The 22,065-nt window shown below is 38.1% G+C and overlaps 2 protein-coding genes across 3 annotated transcripts; one reads left to right on the forward strand and one right to left on the reverse strand.

Annotated features, from left to right (window-relative positions):
* The first annotated feature begins 1,304 nt into the window (after positions 1-1,304).
* On the forward strand, positions 1,305-16,840 carry LOC135705002 (zinc finger protein 883-like). Of its 2 annotated transcripts, none has more exons than XM_065226552.1 (4): positions 1,305-1,501; positions 1,564-2,886; positions 16,260-16,471; positions 16,547-16,840. In XM_065226552.1, exons 1-4 carry the CDS (start codon positions 1,322-1,324, stop codon positions 16,671-16,673), a joined length of 1,842 nt encoding a protein of 613 aa, XP_065082624.1. In that variant the 5' UTR covers positions 1,305-1,321; the 3' UTR covers positions 16,674-16,840. The 2 variants fall into 2 exon arrangements, with proteins under 2 accessions (XP_065082624.1, XP_065082623.1); XM_065226551.1 differs by having other exon boundaries at positions 16,260-16,467.
* LOC135705003 (C-type lectin 37Da-like) lies at positions 2,912-5,147 on the reverse strand. The gene is made up of 3 exons (XM_065226553.1): positions 5,105-5,147; positions 3,368-3,556; positions 2,912-3,305 (listed from the first exon to the last, which is right to left on the reverse strand). The coding sequence occupies exons 1-3, from the start codon at positions 5,141-5,143 to the stop codon at positions 2,937-2,939; spliced, it is 597 nt and encodes a 198-aa protein (XP_065082625.1). The 5' UTR covers positions 5,144-5,147; the 3' UTR covers positions 2,912-2,936.
* Positions 16,841-22,065: the final 5,225 nt, after the last annotated feature.

Genomic DNA, 22,065 nt, shown 5'->3' on the forward strand with positions numbered 1-22,065 from the left:
TAAGGTCCATGAATGGTTTTGTAACATCGATCAACTTTATGTGGAATATATCGCGAATTGGTTGCCTGTAAATTACTGATTACCAATTCACGATATATTTCATGTAAAGTTGAGCGATAATACAAAACCATTAATGGACCTTACTGACTACCATAACCATAACCATTAATGTTCTCAAACCATAAGTAAAAACGTTCTAATATAGTTCTCTTTCCGAAAATGTATGGAGAAAACAAGAATTTGGAATGGTAATGGTTCTTAACAACCCATTATTTGTAAGGTCCGCTTCCAAAAAACCATAATACATAAGGTTAAAACTTTATCACACAAACGTTCATGTAAAGTTCCATAACCATTTCAGTTGAAGTTTAGCAGGGATTATAAACAATTTATAACCATTATCGGTAAGGTCATGTGATGGTTCGCGTTTATGCGGGTTCCTACGCGTTCGTCTTGATCCGTGGTTTTTTTGACATGTCACCAAAATGCTAAATAATAATAATGTGTTTACCCATTTTTATTCCAAAACACATTTTTTAAAGTGAATAAAAAGTAACCATTTTTCAATTTTTGAAAATACCCATTTTTTGACAACTTAGTATGGATTCCAAAAAAGAGTATAAGATACTCATTAAATGGGTACTTGCAAGTTAGCGTGAGATAATCGATTGTTCCAATTTTGACAAGAAGTCGTCTCTTTATAAATTCAGGCTCTTTAGTTTTCGTTTTTGCTGTTAGAACCAGAAGTGCAGCGGCGCCAACAAGCGCAATTCATTGACGGCTCAACATCATTTGTTTGTAAACAAAGGTGCACCTAATATCTACATCCTGAATAATTTTAGTGTCTGGTTGTATAGTCTCGTTGTTGCTACACCTCAAGAACGAAAACGACATAAGATTGTCTCTCTGTTCAGTGCTCGGTTTAGTGTTGAGTTTCCGAATATTTCGGTCATATTTCTGCAGTGTATTAGGTTCTGCAGCGTGACGTCACAAATGAACTCAGTGTTAATCGGCTGAACCTTTTTGACAGTTCAGTGGTACTGTTTACAAGCACTTAGTCGTTTTTTCGAAAAAAAGAATTCTAAAATTTCCGAATTTTAACTTGAAAATTGTCGAGGAACAACGCATTGCAAGGATGTTGCTCGTGAACATTGCAGAAATGTGGTTTACATCTCACTGCAGTCTGAAAAATTATCGAGAAAATCCACCCAAGAAAAAATCGGCTAAGTCCACGTAAACAGTACCACTAAACTGTCATCAGATTGAGGTTAACCCCGACGGTGCAAAACCTAATTGTTACAAGACAAATTAGATCCTTGAAATGAAGACTGAGGATCCATTCGAAGCAGTATGTGTGGACAAGTTATCGCTTTCATTCACTTGTCGAACGTGTCTAAACACCGACTCTGACCAACAGTTGGTTTCGATCTTCGAAGACACTGAATCCAGTGGTAAATTATTGGTCGATTTGTTCAATAAATTGTCGCTACTGAAACTGAAGGTATGTAAGTTGCGCTAGGGTCGTTTTGTATTCTAATATTACTTTATTGTATGACTTTCTAGATTGCGAAAGACGATGGATATCCGGCAAATATTTGCAGTATTTGCATGGAACGGTTACTGGCTGTCGATGCTTTCCGAAAGCAATGCGAAAAAGCTCAAGAGTATCTCGAGCATTACTTCGTGAAGCTTCCCGAAAATGTTCCAGATATCAAGCCGGACTTACTAGTCTGCTGTGTTAAAGATTCGGAGATTTTGAACGATTCTAAGAATATTGAACCACCAGAAGATGGTGAAAATGAGAATCGAAATGATGTTTCATTTGAAAGTGAAGAATCGTCATCGGAATATAAGCCAGAAGGTGAAGAATCATCGTTGGAAAACGAGGAAAATCCTTTAAAAGACAATGATAAGCTAAAATGTTCTGTATGTGATAAAATTTTCCGAACCGTCGCCATCAGAAATAATCATCTATATTTGCATAGTGAAGTGAATGCATTCCCTTGTGATGAATGCGAGATGTCCTTCAAATGCAGGCGCTATCTGAGAAAACATAAGAAAATGGTTCACTCAGTTGGCGATTATAATTGTCCTATGTGTGGAAAAAAATTTACACGCACTTCCAAATACGAGTATCATCTTAAGACGCACGACACGGAAAAAAAGTTCAAATGCCGCCACTGTGACAAGTCCTTTATTCAGCACACCCATAGGAAGAATCATGAGTTGACTCACATGGCAAAGCGACAAAGGCCTCCCTCCTATCTGTGTAATATTTGTGGAAAAAGCTTTCGCTACGAATGTACCCTTAAAACGCATCTAAAAAAACATGAAGGGACCCGAAAGTATGCTTGTGATATTTGTAATAAACAGTTCGCACAGAAAGGTAATCTAAAACTACACCTTGCCATCCACAATAACATTCGGGCTTATCAGTGTGAGCAGTGTGGCAAGAAATTCATCCAACAAGGCGCACTCAAGTCACATATGATTCTACACAACGCGGAAAAGTCGCACCATTGTGAATTCTGTAACGAATCGTTTCTGAGAATCCGAGATCTGAGGCGACATAATTTGATGGTCCACGGTAAGACAGATGTAAGCATACGGTTTGAACAATCTTTGCTGGAAAACGAAGGTACTGTTGAAATGGTTCCAATGAAGGTGGAAGAGAAGCCTTCCAAAAAGACCAATGATTTTCCGTACGGTTGTGATTTGTGTAGCAGAACGTTTAAAGTGCCGTCATCGTTGGCGAGACATATCAAGGTTCACAGCGAAGAGAGAAAATTCGACTGCACTGAATGCGGAAATACTTTCAAGACGCTAGCAAATTTAAAAAATCACATCAACGGGGTACATCTGAAGCGGAAACCGTACAGCTGCGAGGTAAGTGGAACTGTTTGATTGTTAAATGCAATTTATTTGTCCTTCAAACATTAAAATCTTTCACAAACAAAGTATTTGTTCTGGTGACATTCATCAGTACTCCATCTCCATTCATTGAGCTCAGTTTGATATACAAAATGCAAGCAATGTCCTCTTCTGTTATATTGGTCGTTCCTGTGGTTGTAGACATTGTCTTTCTGTTGCACCCAATTGAACCACGTTACTCTGTTTCCTGTTGAGTACCAGTGATAGTTATCCGAATCTCCTAAATCGTTACCACCAGTCCACATTGTGGTGCTATTATCCTTATCGGTAGTCTCGATAATTTTAACGATGGCATTCTGCTCGTCCATGGATTGTACTCTCGTCAACTTCAGGCCTAGATAATGACAATATTCCATGGCTTTAAACCAGTTAGTCTGGATTGGAAATAAGCTATTAGCGTTTACACAGCTAGTAAATGTGACATATAAGCTCTCACCGTAAAGTTTGGAATTACGTATCTGTTTATGCCATCGCATTCCGCTTTCTGCTGATTGGTTAATGATGGACCGCGGCTCAGTGCCAGATATAGCACTGCAAACATCCAACTGTAGTAAGTTTTCATCCTGAATCCTAAGTGTTCCGTAGCTGAGAAGAGACTGGCTTGATTCGAAGTAGATGACGCAACCTAGGGGAAGGCCAGCTCCAAGTATAAGCATCAATACCGATGGTGGAAATATTAAATATTTTAATATTTGTGATATTTGTGAATGTCATACTTAGTCTGACAGTTGTTTTTTTTTGTTTTTTGACTATTTTTGGTTTAAGTGTACATTTGACATTCGTTTAATGAAAAATGGATTTCACACGAGAGGCAAGTTATTCCCTTCACTATTATTCTAATATTTTTCTTTAAATTTGAATATTTGGTTCTTTGATAAAAAGAACATGAATGCGTGAAATATACGCAGAAAACCCGGAAAAATTTACTTTTCTCAGAGGGGAGAAAAAACTTATCCTGAAGCTGGCCAACACCATTCATGATGCAGGCTTGGATCAATTCATGCCATCCAGCAAAACGAACAATTCGAAATCCGAGTCAATAGATTCATTTGAAACGGAAGTGTTAGAAAGAATCCAACCATACTTTAAAGAACGGTATACATTTGTTTGAATTATTTTTCCAACTATTTATCAAATGCTGTGGATCTGTGTTGATTGATTCCAATTGAATGTCAAATTTTTTGCCGGAATCGGAAATCTATCGGCAAGTGTTAAGAGAAATTTCTCTGTAGAAAGGAGGATACATAATGGCAATCATTACCTGTGTTCTCAAGTTCTCAATTATTATTCCCTATTTATTTATGAACACGCAGATGCACATGTAAAACAAGGAAAAATAATCGAAGTTGAAGAATGGGGCGGGGGTCTTATCTGGGTGGGACGACTGTAGCCTGTCTTTTACCAACACGAAATAAAAAAAAAACATCGATACGCCTAAGCTTCCGTGCATCCTCGGTGGAACACAAAACTTGATCTTGCTGGCCGTCACCACCGAAATCCACTCCTTGTCCTCCTAAATTCGACATTCCTTGGTACCTTGGTACATGATATCAATATACACGTTCCGTGCTCGTTTTCGCTTGATTCGTCATGAGCCTGGTGAGATTTGCTGCCGGATGTTGTAATGGATGAACGGCCAATGCCGAAGCCAAAAACGAAAAATTACGCAAAAATAATGACAAACAGAAAGCTGCATCCTCGGCTGCATCAGTAAACATAAACAACAACGGTGAAACGTCATTGAGTGCACGGTGTACGCTATATAAGGTAAGGTATTCTGGTAAATGACATTTGCATAGTGACGTCATTCCTATCCTTTGAGAGCCTTGGAGAGCCTTTTGCTGAACAAAATGAAGTGATTTGCTGTGTCTGCAATGTTTTTACACTGTACAATTTGAGTTATTCCCCTGCAAACTATTGAAAGATAGCAATGACGTCATTAGTCGACATTCAAACTTGATGTTTACAATCGAGAGTATATTACTTTGTTCATGTATACCGTGATTGAGTGTATTCGTTATAGCTACACTGTTAAAATTGTTTCCTTTGTAGCTTTCCGTTTGACAGTTAATATCATTAATATTTATATTAAAAACTATAATAATTACTAATTTGAGCAATTTTTACACCAAATATTACTTCAGATCAAGTTGTACTTCCCCTAGGACGCAACTTTATTTGATATTGATACATGTAGGACGAATAAGTTCATCTGTATGATAACCTTTGATAACTCGTGCTCCAACCACTTGTCTGTAAAAACACAACGCTCCGCTAGTACCGTGAAGTACCATAATTTCACGCACTTTTAGTTTTCACAAAATTTAAGGATGCATTAAAAATTTTAATAAATTAACGCAATTCACTTATTACGCTTAATGGTAGAATTGGAACTCCAATAAATTCTAAAAATGTTAAATTGACATCTATCTGCAAATTTAATAATAATTTGACAGTACATTTCGCAGCATCTCCAAGTGTCTAATTTCGCTCACGTTAATGCTTTGATTCCTAATTTCGCTCAAAAAACGGGCTAGAATCTTAAATTTCAAGTTTATAGTGATTTGATTATCAAAAGAGAACAACATATCTTACTTTCATAAATTTATTGAGGCAAAAACGATTTTATAATACAATGTTGGAACATTTATGTGGGGGAGGTAGCTCATCGATTCTTCCCAGCATCATGCTATAAGGTACCAGGCGATAACCAAGGTAGTTGGTCGATAGATCGATGACGTCATTTCGTTGGCGTCTGCAATGGGAAATTCTCATAGCAGGCGTTGACGATGGGACGTTGTCGAGTTGTTGAATAGCAACTATCGTGGTAACTCACCGATTACCTGTCGATCTGCCAAATTTGGAAAGACGTCTGCATTGAATTGTCTCATATAATAATATTCCGCCCACTATATCACAAGAAATTGCGAGTAGCTGAGTGGAATGGAGATAAGTTAAGCATTGGGTACAGGACCAAGTCTCCCCTGGGTGGTGCCAAAAGATGAGCGCAATAGAATCATCAAGTTGCCATAAGGCACGGAATGAGACTATTGCATGGCTGGGTAGTCAAAGTCTTCCATTCGTTAGTCATTTCAGGTGGATTAGAACAGGTTTAGGTTTAGGGTGGGCGTTGGCCAGATTTGGATTTTTCAGATGTAGTCCTGGATGGGACCTAGATTATTTGATTATTTAATACACTAGTAACCTCAACCTCTGTCACAATGTTTCATTGTGATTAATCAACACACAATGGGTAAAATATCAAATTTGCGGTAAATTTGAAAAAAAAGGGGGCTTGGAGTGTGTAGCGCGCTGCCCACTGGACGATTCTGAAGCCTGGCCGGGTGAGTGGGTTACGGGTTTATTTGATTGTACGTCATTTCCAAGTTATATATAGATACATTCATACCATTGGCATTTTGTATTTGAGATAGGACAGGGATAGGATGCGGAGGGCCAGCTTAGGGGGAGCGTAACCCATGTTATGGCTTCCATTTATTAAATAGTTCAGATAGGCTGGAAATGATAGGTTCATGGTGAGAAAATATACCATGTGGTGCCCGTTCACTGATCAAAGTTAGATTCAGATCGTCAGGCCCTGCCCTGGAGTGGGGGGATTGACGATGATTTGTCAAGTTTCGTTTTGCATATAATTGTAATTGTAAGATAGATGGTTTGCCTCAATTGAAACATGGAGTTGTATAAGCTTGACGAATCATACCTCTAAAATAGTAGTAGTTACAGTGCCGCATGATCTAACAACCACTGCCTGCAACTAATGTTGGAGGGGCCGGCAGGGCTGATTACGGATCAAAACTAACATAGCTCTAACACTGAAATGATCCCGAAATTAACGCTCATTCATTGCACTTTGAGTCATAAACTAGTTTTATTTATTTTCCTACTAATCTATCTACACACTTAGTTTTTTCTACCGAGCTCGGCTGTGCGGGTCTCGGCGGGGAGGGTTTCGCTGAGATCTCGGCGGGAGTGACATTTGATTGCTGAGTCTCGGATATTTTTTTTTTTTATATTTGGATGTATGGGTTTCAGATGCTTGTGCAAAGAGTCTTGAAAATGTCGTGGTTGGAGTTTCGATAACAGGGGCCATTTGACTTTTTTTACCTGAAATTTAATTGGAAAACATTAATAATTTTAACAATGCTTTAAAAGACTTTATGTATATCTTGGGTAGCTGTTTCGATGTCTGCTTTCGGGAAACCGAAGAATGGAGGATCCTCGTTATCAGTACCTAGTGGTTCAACCTCAGCTCCATAAACGCATACCGGTCGTCCTTCGCCTCTAATTCGTTTCCAAACAAAAAATAGGCTGGTGTCTTATATTGGACCAGTCCAGCTTCTCATGTCATGCTGTTGTTTAAAACGCTGTTGTGGTGATAAAAATTCTTGCAATTGCTCCAGAAATCCAATGTGATTGATGTGCTCTGTACCTACTTCAGCTGCTGAGTTATTCCACGTTTTCTGAAATCAATGAACTGTAGTTTACTGCATCTGGATTAAACGGATATAAACCGCATCGCCTAAATCCATTTGTCAATGTTGATGTAAGATTTTCCATTTTGTCAACAACTTGCTTGAGCAGCGGGGCATTCTCGCTTTTCAGGAGAAGCTCCCCACTATTATCGATCCTCCACGCTACATACAGCTCCATTGAAACTTAAGTGGTTTAAAAAAGCACACATCAAGCGGTTGCGGGATTTGTATTGTGTTTGCTGGCAAGCATACTAGAATAATATTGGATTTTTTTTTGCAAAACTCCGTTGAGGGATGGGACACGTGAGACTTGTGGCCATCTACAAAAAAGGAAAAAACGTACCCCTATTCAACCACCTGTCTCAGTCTTGCCAGCGGCCCACACTTGTGATAGTTTTCTGAAGATTTCGCCTGGAATCCTGAAGCGCTAGCACCAAATAACAGAGCAGTGTACGAATCTTTATCCGAGTTTCCTACACGCGCATGTACAATCCGACTAACTACCCCAGCGAGAACCACATCCTTAGTTGGGATAGTTCTTACTGCCGTTTTGTCCATGTTAAAAATTCTAAATCGATTTTGTAAAACATTTTGGAAACCCTCTGACTCAATAAATTCTGCGATTTCATTAAACCATGATCTGATTTGTCCTTTTGTGACAATTTCTCGGTATTTAGGAAGGACAATAGTAAAATCCAACCAATTACCGGCCACCTGTGGTGCTGTTGTCGTAGCGGTGATAAAAATGTAAACATCTGTTAAACGTGACTCACATCAGAATTTTCACGTTTTAAATTGAAAATTTGTCTTGTCTTGGTACGTTTTTGACGGTCAAAAAGCTTGTAGAATTGTATAGGAAAAGTTTCCTTCTTCAAAGTGACAAATGACTACTATGATATCACTGCTTGCAATCAGGAAAATAGTTGAATTTTTAGACTACGTAAACACACGCTCCACCGCTTAACATTCTCATTGTTGTCGCAGGATCGTTGCATGCAATTGCATGCAGGATGCAACGAGAACCAATTTCAACTTTTTCGAGCTCCGAATTCGAGGAGCAACAAATTCGTGCAGTGGAGAAAGGTTGCCACTGTTTACGGATCAGAAGAATATAAGTTCCAAAGTTTGTTGTCGGGGGGATAATTAATTTCATGTGGCCGCTCCCCGGGATGGGAACTTTTCAGAACAAATCCATTCCCCTCAATTCTTGCTTTGCTGCAGATCTACTGGTGTAGCCCAGGCACACAATATGCTAGGTCTCTAAATCCGCTAGCACGGAGTCCCCAACATCATCCAGTATATCCAGCAGACTGACTTGGACGTCGATTTCAATCATACAAAACATAACCTAAATAATATTGGTGCATCGAAAAACCCATTTTCATTATCTTTCAATGACATTGCAATGAAAATTAATATAACATTACATTATTCGACAAATTTCCTACAGCAATGCTCGTATCTCACTATTTTGAACTCTTTTGTCAATACTCTGGAATTTAAACCGGCTGCCATAAATTTATCACCATCGACTAGTACTATTTCCCGCCACTAGTGACGCATAAGTTTCACTTGGATTCTACTATTGGAACATGAGTATTATTAGGATGACTTAGTAGAAAATGTTTAAACCATTTTTCCCAGGATACCGTTCTTGAATTTTGTCACCCTTCCACTGTATTTTATGTACAGTGCAACGTAAGCTGTTAGTTTTCGTGTGTTGACTGGGAATCCTAGCTTAGCCATATCAAATATCCATGCAATAACACGATTTTCTACATCCCGGATCTAGAACATCGCAATTTGTTCCGGATTTATCTTGCGGGAATTCCACAAGATATAGCTGCTTGGTGAATGGAATGGCCATTTTGGACCATTTTTAGTGCTGCCGATATGTTTTTCCAGTTCATATCGCATGTATTTCTTTGCCTGCATTCAAGAACACATAGGAGGAGGAGGGGCATAGTGAGCATCCCGCAGTTTGGCCCTAGATCTCTAGCTGCATGAAACAAATCAACTGGTAGTATAGGTTCAATATCATTATGATATTGATCCTGCCACCAATAAATTTGTTCCGAACGGCCGGAAGTCCAAGTTGGCGCACGAGATGCTCACTGTGCCCCTATTACCCCTAAATGAAAACAACAAGCGAAATCAGGCTTAAACGCTGTCCAGACTGGAGAGTTATAACATATTATAACGATTGTCAAATAATTGCAACACAGAAACCACCATCAAGATAGCGCTATAACATGTTATAACTCTGTAGTCTGAACGTACTATTATAGTACGTTCAGACTACAGAGTTATAACATGTTATAGCACTATCTTGATGGTGGTTTCTGTGTTGCAATTATTTGACAACTGGCTCAGTTCAGAAATCGCTCACCAGGTAGCGAAAGTGTGCCATTTGATCTCTAACTACTTGCTTGCATGACATTCCGATTTGATAGAAGGTTGATGTCTTCGGGAAAGCTGTGCAGGCAGGGTTGCTTCCACTCACTTGCTATAAAACGATGTTTTTCGGAATTATGAAATCATTAGATAATATAATGATATGTTGTACTTGTAAGTAACAAGAAGAGGGTGTAAAGTATTCATTTGACTCATAAAACCGGTCAATTTAGCTTTCAGAGCGTCACAATCAGCGATCTTATGATTCGCGAGTGTTCACTCAGAGTGAGCGCTCACGAATCGTTAAATCGCTGATTGTGACGCACTGAAAGCAACATTGACAGGTTTTATGTGCCAACCACATACTTCACGACTTCTTCTTGTAACTTACTAGTACTAATTATCATTATAACATGTAATCTTTTCATAATTCTGAAAAACATTTTTTTTATAGCAAGGGAGTGGTAGTAACCCTGTGTGCAGGTGGTCAATGCTACCAATGCTACCGACATCAGCAAGCCAGCTCCTACACCTGGACCTAATCTATCGACCTATTAACTCATGGACCGGGGACCAACGACTTTACTTCCCTTCCGAAGAAAGGCATGATCATGGATTTTATGTCTCAGAAAATCCGGCATCGCCGACTGTGATTGCACCCAGGCCTTTTGGGATGAGAGGCAATCACGCTTACCACTAACGGCGTCGCTAACGATAAATTATAATTATTATTCAGTTACAGAACGTTTAGTGTCCATGTTTGGAACCTTATCTCAAATGGGATAGGAACTGAATATTGAGTGCTAAAAATTGTCTTCATTTTAGGATATTGAGTGTCACATAATTTCAAATCTTTGATTAATAAATTGAAAGATTGTTGATTTGGGAATTAAATTTATGTGTTATTAATCTTTTGAATATTATTGAATGAAGCAACAACAATAATCGTGTAGCCCTACGTCAAAAATGTGATTGTGCTTGGTACACAACCCCTAACTTTTTTAATGACTTATCGATAATGTCAATAACATAATATGGCACACACTTCTTAAAATTAGCAGAATCATTATATTGTAGTGTGATATTTATCTGTCAAGCCAAAGATGAATACTAAGATGAAACTGTCGGAAGAAAAACTTTCTATTTTAGTGTCCTCTTTCACGGTCCTTTTCATCCAATGAATACCCCCCGTATTCAAAGTAATTTTGTGGTTTTGCTGCCCCTTTGGTAGAGCTGAAATTTTGCGCTCATTTTTATCAAAACAAACACACCAAAATCAGAGATGTCCTATTTTTTAATTACTCGATTAACAACTAATCGATTATTTTTTGTTCGCTGTGCTGCCATTTTTCAACCCATAAGAGTGCAGCACATGTTTGAAACGATCGGTGGTGATGATCCTATGGAGATGTTAATGCTTATATCGGCACGATATAACCGATTACATATATTTTACTTTTCGGTTCGTTAATCGATTTATCAATTATTCGAATGAAAATCGGCCATCCCTTGATGAATGTGAAACGTCATTTCAAATATAAGGACCGTACATAAATAATGATACAATTTAAAAGGGACCGGGGCTAATCACAAATTACGTCCCCACGGTAACTGAAATAAACACGATTGTTCACCGGTTGGTCAAGCTGTGTGGTTTTCTTTGAATAAACTTTGAAATATAAAAAGTTAGTTCAGAAAAGAGCCAAGTTATAAGTAAAATTGAGCTAAAAACCACTGATTAACTTTCATGTATTGAAAAATAACCTCCCCTCTAATATTTTCACATGAAAATATTTATCAAAGCACGTAAAATTTGATCACGTTATTTGTTTAAAAAAATGGGTGCCCCAATTTGCCAATTATCCACCGGAATATCGTATGTTTTGAACACATAAACGCTCTTAACATGACGCTCAACCACCAAGGAGACGTGACCTAGGGAAATCGAGTGCAGGGGAGTTGGCCTGCATTTCTCACAAGTTCCGGATCGAATCTCAATCCATAACTAGTTAAAAAAAGGACTCACCCGTAAAGTGGACCCTACACGATTGCTTTTATTGTCAATAATCGTATTGTCAATAATCGTATTGTCAATAAATTTTATATTGACGTCAATACAGCGATATTGAAAATATTTCTGTATTCACATCATCAATATTATTGTCAATAATTCCCCTTCACGTCAATATCCCTCCCCATGGACATAGAGGTTGACGGTACTGAAGCAAAGGGTATGTTTAATTTCTTTATATTTGCAACGATGATGATTTCCTATAGTGCCACATATCACCTTCTTAATGCTTCAGTATGCCTCAAACGATTATTTCTTGGTTGTTAATAGAACTTCCTTGATGCAATCGGCTGCTTCATGCAGACTGAGCAATTCTGATTATAGTATCAGATTTGTTCTGTATACAGAGGAACTGGGAGGGCTTATTAGAAACTTCTCACCAATAAAGTAATGATCTTCTAGTAAATTTTGCATATCATTTTATTAATATTTTATTTTATTTAAGCATATTATTTTTGTTACAGTCAATTTGCATTAGCATATGATACAAGAGATTTAATATTACTTGCTCGGTTTTGCGTAAAATAATCAATATTTATTTTGCTTGTAATTACCTTTGAATTTTTTTTTGTGATTTCAAAATTTTCCTAGTTTGGTTAGAAGTTTCGAAGCTAACGCATGTCCACAGGCCTAATAGAAAGATAGACAGACAAAGTGTATCATGAAGAATGGTTGCTTCCACTCACTTGCTATAGATGAGTGATTTTCGGAGTTTTGAATTCGTTAGATGTTGTAATGGAGGTTTGAGTTGTTGGATGCGGGAGAATATTGGGGGGCGGGTGTTTGACGCATAGAGCCTGTCAGTATCGCTGAGTGTCGCAGTCAGCGGTTTTATGATTCGTGAGCGCTCGCGATTCGTAGAATCGTTGATTGTGACTGCAAGTGGATTCGGCGGGTTTTGTGTGTCGGACACTTGCTTTTTGGCCTCTTCTTGTGTCTAACATGTGCAGAGTATCATTATAGCGTCTGATGATTTTGAGATTCCTGGTTGCGTAAAATATACTTGTGAGAATATCTTTTTGAGATTTTAGTAGTCACGTTTTGTTTGTAGTTTATATGTTATTTCTTTCATGTAATTATCGTAAATAATAGTTATTCAATAATAGATAATTCATCCATACATCCAATAATAAATTTACGAATGACTTTAATTTGGATACCTAACAATTGGACAGAATCAGTAGCAAGAATAGGTTGTGTTCGCCTTCGAAAATATCGATTTGTTTTTCAGGGTTGTAGTTTTGGTTTTCATCAGTGGTCCGGCTCTGATTGCGAACGGTTTAGGTAGTATTTTTAGGTAACTATTTAGCTTTAGCACAACTTTGCTACTACGAATCCACAAAAGACATTAAATTGGAGGCGGATTCTGGTACGGAATTACAGGCTGCTATTCTGAGCAAATTATCTTCATAAAATTAAAAATTACATTTAGGTATTAAATAGCAAATATGGATAGTTAGTTAGATATATTGTGGTATGAACTTTTGCAACGTTTTTTAGTTAATTATTCTTGAACGCAGTTAAAACTAGGAGATGAGGAAGGAATATAATCATTTGGTTTGCACCAAATGCAAACACACACAGAGAGAGAGAGAGAGAGAGAGAAAACAACACACACACACACACACACACACACACACACACACACACACACACACACACACACACACACACACACACACACACACACACACACACACACACACACACACACACACACACACACACACACAGATACACAAAAACATCATGACATTCGACAAGAAAACATCCAGACATTAAAACTGACGTACGAATGAGAAGAAGACATAGACAAAGACAGACCAGCGATTACCGAGCCACAAAGATTTTCAAGAAGATTATGATTAATCAAGATCGTGAATCCGGTGTTTAATTGGTCACCATAGACTAATCCGTCCGGCATCGTAGTCACTTGAAAATTTTTCTCATCGACCCCGATCATTGCAATCCTATGGGGATAAAAAAAAAAAAAAAAAATCATCTTCACGTCAATATATTGATACGTGTGGGGTTCGCTTAACAGACATACCACCCCCTTCCCTTCCCGGGGTCGATGTTTTATTTTTTCGAAATCTTTGTAAAGTCGATAAAGTAGATCTGTCAAGCCAACACATACACTCTAAAGAACACTGTTATTCAATAAATTCGCCAACCAACAGTAAAATAACAATAATAGGGGAAATGCAGGTAATGTCGGCCGAAGTGTCCCTAATTTGGGCCCATACATAAATTTAGCAATCGACTTAATTTTCAATAGCAACCAAAAATATCCATTAGCAACGTCCCAATAGCCAAAAAAGTAAAACCAAGAATAATTTATGCATCACTAGTTTGGTGGCCAAAAACAGTGCAAAAAACAGCTCAACAAAGACTTGAAAAACTGCAGAGGTTGGCCACTACCTCCATAACTGGAGCAATGCGCAGTACTCCATCTAAAGCCTTAGAAGCTTTGCTTAATCTTCTTCCTTTACATCAATTCATTCAACTGGATGCAATGAAGAATGCTCTCAGACTCAGACGAACAAAAGAGCTCTTTGAAGGAGATCTTAAAAATCATATGAGCATCTTGAAAGAGATTCAATTAAGTCCACTAATTTTAAAGAATGAAGATTTTATGGCAAAAACTCATGAATTCAACCATCTATTTAATGTGTTTAATACAACACGCAATGATTGGGAGACTGGAGGGCCGTTGATTCGTCCTGGGTCTATAACATTCTACACGGATGGCTCAAAACAGGATAACAGGGTAGGGGCAGGAATAACAGGTCCCGGAATTAACTGTTCTGTAGCAATGGGTAAATGGCCAACAGTATTCCAAGCAGAAATATTTGCGATTCTAGAATGTGTAGAAATATGTTTAAAAAGAAATTATAGGAATGCAAACATATGCATTTTTCGGACAGTCAAGCAGCATTGAATGCCCTTAAATCAATGACCTACACTACAAGTTAGTGTGGGAATGCTATAATCAACTTCAGAAATTGTCCTGTCGTAACAAGGTAAATCTATATTGGGTTCCTGGTCATTGCGGCATTGAAGGAAATGAAAAAGCTGATCAATTAGCAAAGCTTGGCTCATCCCAGAAATTTATTGGTCCCGAACCATTTATTGGTCTATCGCCTTCTAATCTGAAAATGGAATTAAAGAACTGGGAAAAAAGCAAGGTACAATCCAATTGGAATAATACCTCAACAGCCCGACAATCTAAACAATTCATTAAGCCCAACGTTTTGAGTACGCAAAGGTTACTCAATCTTTCCAAAAAAAATTTAAGCACCTACACTGGATTAATAACAGGACATTGTCCTTGTAAATATCATTTTAAAAAAATTGGAAAGCTTAGCGACGATAGATGTCGCTTTTGTTATTTGGAGAGCGAAAGCTCTGAACATTTATTGTGTGATTGCACTGCTTTATTTAATAAACGATGCAGATTTCTTGATAAAGGACTCACCGTACGTGAAGAAATTTGGACCAGTAAACCCAATAAAGTTGTAAACTTCATTCGAAGTGCAATTCCATATTGGGATAATGCCGATGATCAATGATGAAGATCACTCTACATAGTGGTTGATCATCAAAACACACGGCAAATAGTAAAAAGAGGATACACCACAATAGATCAAAACACTGGTCGCAGTGGTAAATGTCCACGACACGGAAAAAAAAACGTCCCAATACCATGGAGGTAACTCTAAGACTAGAAGGTCCCGAAATGATGTGTTCAACTTTTTGGCTCAGCTCTGGTACTCTCTTCGGTCCCAAGCTAATCGATTCACCCCTCGAAACATAGGAAAAACCAATAACCCCTCATTTTATCTGTCAAACTTTCATAGCGAATCAAAACAAACATTTCGTAGTACTAGAATTTCGACTAGAATGGGATACGTTAATCGTTTGCTTGGGACCAATAGGCTAGTCAAGTAGTGAACCAATTTAAAATCGTTAGTTTCGTATTGATTGTTGCCAATACCGCGTTCATCTAGATAAAATTGATAAATAGCAAATTTTTAGCGATGGGCCCAATCTTAGATCCATAGGCCAACATTTCTCCTATATAATGTTATTGAAAAAAATTATATGGTGAAATCTCGAAAATTTCATTGTTAAGATACCCCCCTTTTTCCATTTACAAAGAAATTTACAGTACAACATAAATCAAGGTAAATTTATTGTAGACGCAACAATATAAATCATTGTTAGGACAATAATTTTCGTCTTATTGTTTCATTGTTTTTTAATGTATTTTTGTTGTTATTTTTTTCGGGTAAACTCTCGCCTAAACATAAACGAAAATAATTTCCAGATTTAAAGAGTACTAAATTATCCATCGTTTTGCTTTCCAGGTGTGTAACAAATCATTTGCTCGGGTGGGTGACCGGAACGTTCACACGCGTACACATTCGGACGAGAAACCACACCAATGCTCTTTCTGCGGAAGGGGCTTCAACTTGGCCAAGGCACTTCGGGCTCATGTGCGGAAACATACGGGAGAAAGGCCATTCGTGTGCATCATTTGCAATGCCGGCTTCACCTGTCACAAAACTCTTGCTTGTAGGTATCTATGAAGTGCGGTCTTGGTTACGGTAGTATTTATATATTGCAACACGAACTTTTTTCATCTTTGGTACAGCTCACACCCGGAGGCAACACGCGGAAAATCCACAGGTTCTCGGAAAGGTAGACGAGTTAACACAGACGGTGTTGTTTGCAACTTCATCTGCTGTGGTAGGAGATGGGGCCTCAACGATGGTAACTAAATCGGAGACTTGTTAAAATGGTTAAATTACATGCGCGAAACTATAATGACATACACAAGGGATATGTTTTTATCCGAACGACCCTTGGAGAACAGGTCTATAAAACTATTGATTGTGAGTTTCATATTTAATAATTCACTAGAAAATTTTCATTCGATCGAAAGTAATAAATGTAAACAATGTCTTCAAAAGTCTTTTTTTCTGAACAAACTGCTAGCTCGCCCACGCGAACTATCACCACATTATCAGATAGAATAAATTTTCACTTTCCTGATGGTAGTGCTAGTTTGCGTGGGTGAGCTAGAAATCCCGGAAAATTTACATTCGTAGACATTGTTTATATTTCTCGACTACTTTTTCGAAGGGACGTATCAGTTTTTATTGACAATGCATTTGATCGTCGATTTGACGTAACTGGCAGCTTGCCAGCTTGGTATTGTCTCGTGCCAGTATAAACTGGAAATACGATCTAATTTGGGCATTAACTTTGGAGTGGCGAGAGAGAAATGTAAGTAGTAAAGTTTAAAGATTATTTCAAGTTTACTGATTTTAAAGTGCTCCCCAAAATCTGTCTATCATCGCGCTATATAGCAGACAATCCAAAGTCTCGGACACGATCGCGTGCGAAGGAAGTAGTCTGAATTGCCACCCAAACTGTTATCCCGGCAGGGATGAGGCTGTAGACGGAAGCAATGGCCTCAGCAACTACCCGGATTGTTGTAGTTCTATCGGAAGCGTAACTGAAAAGACAGTACAAGGCAACAGCAGTGGCTCAGATTGTAGTCCCAGCGGTGGAAAAGCTGTGGAGACAATTTTTGGTGAAAGCAGTCAGGACGCAACAGAGGAGCTGAACTGAATAGCCTCTTTTCGTGGTTTGAAAGCACGTAAGTCAATTCTAGACGAACATTTGAAAGGGGCGGAAGAGCCAAAATGTAAATAAACCATATTTTGGCACATATAAAGAGAACGGTTCACAAACTACTCGATAAACACGAAAAAGTAGAAGAAAATATCACTTCAAATCATCAAAAACGTTTCTTCTCACATGGCGTATTTCCAATTTTCAACTCGATTATGCAACTGGTTGTTACGCCTTGCACTAGAGCAACGAATTATATTGTTTTAATATGCCAAACGTATTGATTCTGTAGTATCTAGTCACGCCCGATTCATTTCAAACGCATCTGATTGATATTTTACGTGTAAACAACGAACAAAAAGAAGACCAAAAAATCTCCGGGCGTAATTCCACTCTCACAAAATTTGCGAACGAAGAACGTAGGCGGAACAACAAACAAAAAATCTCGAGGGTGTACTTCCACGGCGTATCACCAGTGTTGGCAGGGTAACAACACGTAAGAAATTATCAGGGCGTATGATGTTTTCTTCTCAATTTCACGACAAAGAAAGCTTTTTTATTTAGTTTTTAGTGATGCATGATGATAGATTACACTATTAACTATATGTTAAGCTTAAAAAATCATCCAGAAAATGGAAAGTCGTGAAATAGGATTAATTTTTAGATCATCAAAATTCGGAAGCGATTTTCTCGATATGGTAATTTTGGAGTTCCGCCCTTTTCAAATGTTAGTCTAGATTTGTTCTTTGACTCTCTCTCTCTCTATCCAGGTCGATGACGAAGACGATTCATTAGTGTATTCACCAGGCGTCCTGAAAAACCTGCTGAAAAAACAGTCAGTGTTTGGGACGAAAGCTGAAGAACTGGAGCTATCTACGGAGGGACAAAAATTCGTGACGGATGTCGTAGCTAAATACCACCTGTCAAGAAAATGCAAAACAACATCACAGCTAATGGAAGACTATGCCACTGTCATTGTGAAAGTTTTCAAAAGAGAGCAAAAGGTATTAACGATGTGAAAATATCACTAAAATGTGGGGGTTTTAATGATACTTGTTTTGCAGGACACGTATTATATTCCGAAGAAAGGAAACCCAGGCGGCAAGCTATACAGTCGAATCAACTATATTCGACAGGCCGACCGTAAGAGGATCAAGGAAGAAGACAATCGTCAGACGTTCTCAAAGATTCCTGAGACAACATTCGCTCCAGAAATCCTAAACGGCATTTCGTGGTTGCAATTGAACCGACTCCCATGGTCGAACGTTTTGTCCAGTGGGAAATTACTTTTCTCGACAGGAAAGCACTGTGACCAAAAGAAAATTCCAAATCTATTTAAGAAGTATGCAATATCAGTGCAAACGAGGCTGCGGACAAGCTGGCAGCAATCGGCAGATCGAAAACCCCAGTGGAACTGGAAGTCCCTGCAGCGGATTTAAAAATCTGGATCAAAACGAGCATCGCTTCGGCATGGGACAAGAAAAGGGCTAATACCCGAGACCCTTTCTTACGCAAAATAAAAGGAGATACGAAATGCTGGTCCGACACCAAAAACTGGAAGGACCAGAGAGTACTGTCCAGATTACGCTGCGGCTACACCAGATTCTCACACGATCTCGGATCCCGTGATGGATTCCACAAACAATGTATGGGGTGCTCAACCAAAATGTCATAATAAATTGCCCTGCACATCAAAACCTCCGAGACCAATACGGTATCGGTCTCAGCATCAGAGACGCATTATCCAATGACCCAGACAGGGAAAGATTACTTCTTGACTTCCTTAAAGACACAGGCTATTATCAATATACGTAGAACCCCGCAACGAACAATAACACGACAACGGACGAACGGCGGCACACATAAAGCAAAAAAAAAAATATATATTTAAGTACCCACATCTCAAAGACGGAATTTTGGAGAGTGTATTGTTGCTTACGGGAACGTTCACTATACGCTTGCGATCATTGTGAGAGTAATAGATGTTTATGTCAAACTGTTCGTAGTGCTCGGTCTGCCTCCTTCGAAGATATCCAAGCCGATCTGGCTTTTCATATTGAAATACGTTTACAGTTTTAATAAAACCTGCTAGTACGTGTCCATCTAAAACTTGATAAAGTTCATCGAATCATGCTCGTGAAGGTGCCGCCACACGGCGCATGATATTTATGTTATAGTTCTCTATGACATAGCCGATTTAGATTTCTATATCATAGTTCTATGAGATTTGGGAATCCATTATCAAAAACTATGAGCTATAACGTAATAGTACCTATGTAGTAGAAAACTATGAAGTAGTGCTATAAAATAGAATTTTCGAGTGTACACACGATTGAATTTTTGTGTATTTTTGTCCGCTTAATGATCCGGGCGCATCATAAAAAAAAAGAATTGCAGAAAGTAAAAATATTTGGGATTAGAGCTAATTGAGGACAAACTCTTATTGTAGGGTAATTTGAAGAGATAACTTCCTGGCAGTGCTGAGATTTGTTATTGTCGTTGACAGACTTTCGTGCGATATTGACAAAATTGATCCTCAATTGATTGATAGACATGATCCTCAAAAACCCCTTCGTCAAAATCTCATTCATTTTTTTGTCAATGACAAAGATTCACCTGGTAACCAATAGTGAGGTGAAGTGACAGTGAAGTGATGGTGAAGTGATAATTTTTACCTCGGATGAGGTGAGTCTCCGTGCAAATCAAATGGAGAGTGACTTCACCCGAGCTGACAATTGTCACCTCACCGGTGAAAGCATGTCACTCCACCTCACACGCCGTACAGAATAGGCCTACTAGGATCAGTTTCATGAATTGACCACTTTTACGGATGTTCCGGATCTTCCACAGGACCAGTCTTGTGACTTACCAGAAACTGACTCTTCCCAAAAGGTGGTCAACTATCTGCTTAACAATTTCATTAAAGATATCAGAAAGTTATCTCTACAAATTGACGAATTAATTCGAAGTTGTGACCGGAACATAGACCCTGGAGACCACGGAACGTCCGTAAAAGTGGTAATTTCATGTACTGATCCTCAACATCCACGGTTTTTTTCGACGCCTCTCATAGAAGTCTTATCATAATGTGGAGTTATGACCGGAATTTGGTCACTGGAAATCACGAGGTGCTCCACTAAAATATCCGAAACATCCGTAAAAGTGGTCAATTTATGAAACTGATCTTAGAGCTCCGCGTTTTTTTTCAAAACCACTCATAGACGCCTTATCAGAATTAATTCAAAATTGTGACCAGAATATAGACACTGGTGACCACGGGATGGACCACCGCAAAATTTAGAACATCCGTAAAAGTTGTCAATTCATGAAACTTATCCTAGAATTCTACGTTCGTTTCAAAGCCATTCATTGACATCTTATTAATATGAATTCGGAATTGTGATCGGAAAATTGACTCTTGGGTTCATGAAACACAAAACCACTCATTGGCATCTTATCAGAATCAATTTGGAGCTATGACAAGAAATTTTACCCTGGGGACCAATGCACAAAGGTCCCCAAGCCGTATTTAGGAAGACAAAAATATTTGCGCCCAAACCATCACTTTTAGGTTTATGGTGTCTTGTTGAAGATTTATTCGTATTTTTTGTCCAATCTTTTTATGTTACTGAAATTAGGGTGGTCCATAAAATTGGTGAATTGAAAATACAAACTTTTTTAATATTTGAGTTAGACCAATGTAGTGTTTTAAAAAGTTGTAGAACAATCAATTGCTTAAGACATCAAATGTCTATCTCTTATGGTTCATTACTTATGATTAATTTAAGCAAGCAGGTTAGGGTGCCCCTAGAAAATCGGCGAATATAATTTTAGAGGTTCGTAGAAGGTTTGTTTTAAATATTTTTATGACGCATATTTTTGCTGAAGCAACTTAGTTGATATCTTCTTTATTTGAAAAAGTTATGGCAAGATTTTAGTGAAAATTTTGACTTTTTAAAATTATTCGCTCTCACTGTTTTCTCACCAAATGAATAAAAACACGATCTTTCAAAAGAAATCAAAAGTTTGAAAATCGGTTTGCTCCTTTTAGAGATATTGACAGTTAAAAAAATAAATCGAAGAATATCTGCATTAACTTTCTAATAAAAAAAATAGCAACATGGTTGCGTCATCAATATGCGTCATCATAAGTTCTAAATGTGTCCAAAACAACGTTTTTACGAGAAATGAACGTATGAAAAGTTATTCAACTAAATCTGTTTTTTAGAGGACACCCTAACCAGATTGTTAAAAAAAATTAACTCATGAACCATAAGAGATATAAATTTGGTGTATTTAACAAAAATCCTTTGAATTGATTGTTCTACAACTTTTTAGAACATTTCATTGGTCTATCTCAAATAATAACAAAAGTTTGTGTATCCAATTCAACAAGATCGACGGAAAACCAATCAAGAAAAAAAAACTCCGTATTATTCGAAAACCCTTATAATTATGAATTCGGAGTTATTATCGGAAAATAAACCCTGGAGACTATGAATGTTTCTCATGCACATCATAGACGCTCCTCTG

The sequence above is a fragment of the Ochlerotatus camptorhynchus genome, unplaced genomic scaffold, assembly GCF_037179485.1.
Source record: "Ochlerotatus camptorhynchus isolate MF236.1 unplaced genomic scaffold, CSIRO-AGI_Acam_v1.1 ptg000256l, whole genome shotgun sequence".
Taxonomy (NCBI): domain Eukaryota; kingdom Metazoa; phylum Arthropoda; class Insecta; order Diptera; family Culicidae; genus Ochlerotatus; species Ochlerotatus camptorhynchus.

Coding starts and splice junctions, on each gene's coding strand:
- LOC135705002 (XM_065226551.1), top strand. CDS start 1,322: ATGAAGACTGAGGATCCATTCGAAGCAGTATGTGTGGACAAGTTATCG. Junction 1,502..1,563: donor TGTCGCTACTGAAACTGAAG/GTATGTAAGTTG, acceptor ATGACTTTCTAG/ATTGCGAAAGACGATGGATA. Junction 2,887..16,259: donor GGAAACCGTACAGCTGCGAG/GTAAGTGGAACT, acceptor TTTGCTTTCCAG/GTGTGTAACAAATCATTTGC.
- LOC135705003 (XM_065226553.1), bottom strand. CDS start 5,143: ATGAACTTATTCGTCCTACATGTATCAATATCAAATAAA. Junction 3,557..5,104: donor ATGTATCAATATCAAATAAA/GTTGCGTCCTAG, acceptor GCCTTCCCCTAG/GTTGCGTCATCTACTTCGAA. Junction 3,306..3,367: donor ACGTAATTCCAAACTTTACG/GTGAGAGCTTAT, acceptor TTTCCAATCCAG/ACTAACTGGTTTAAAGCCAT.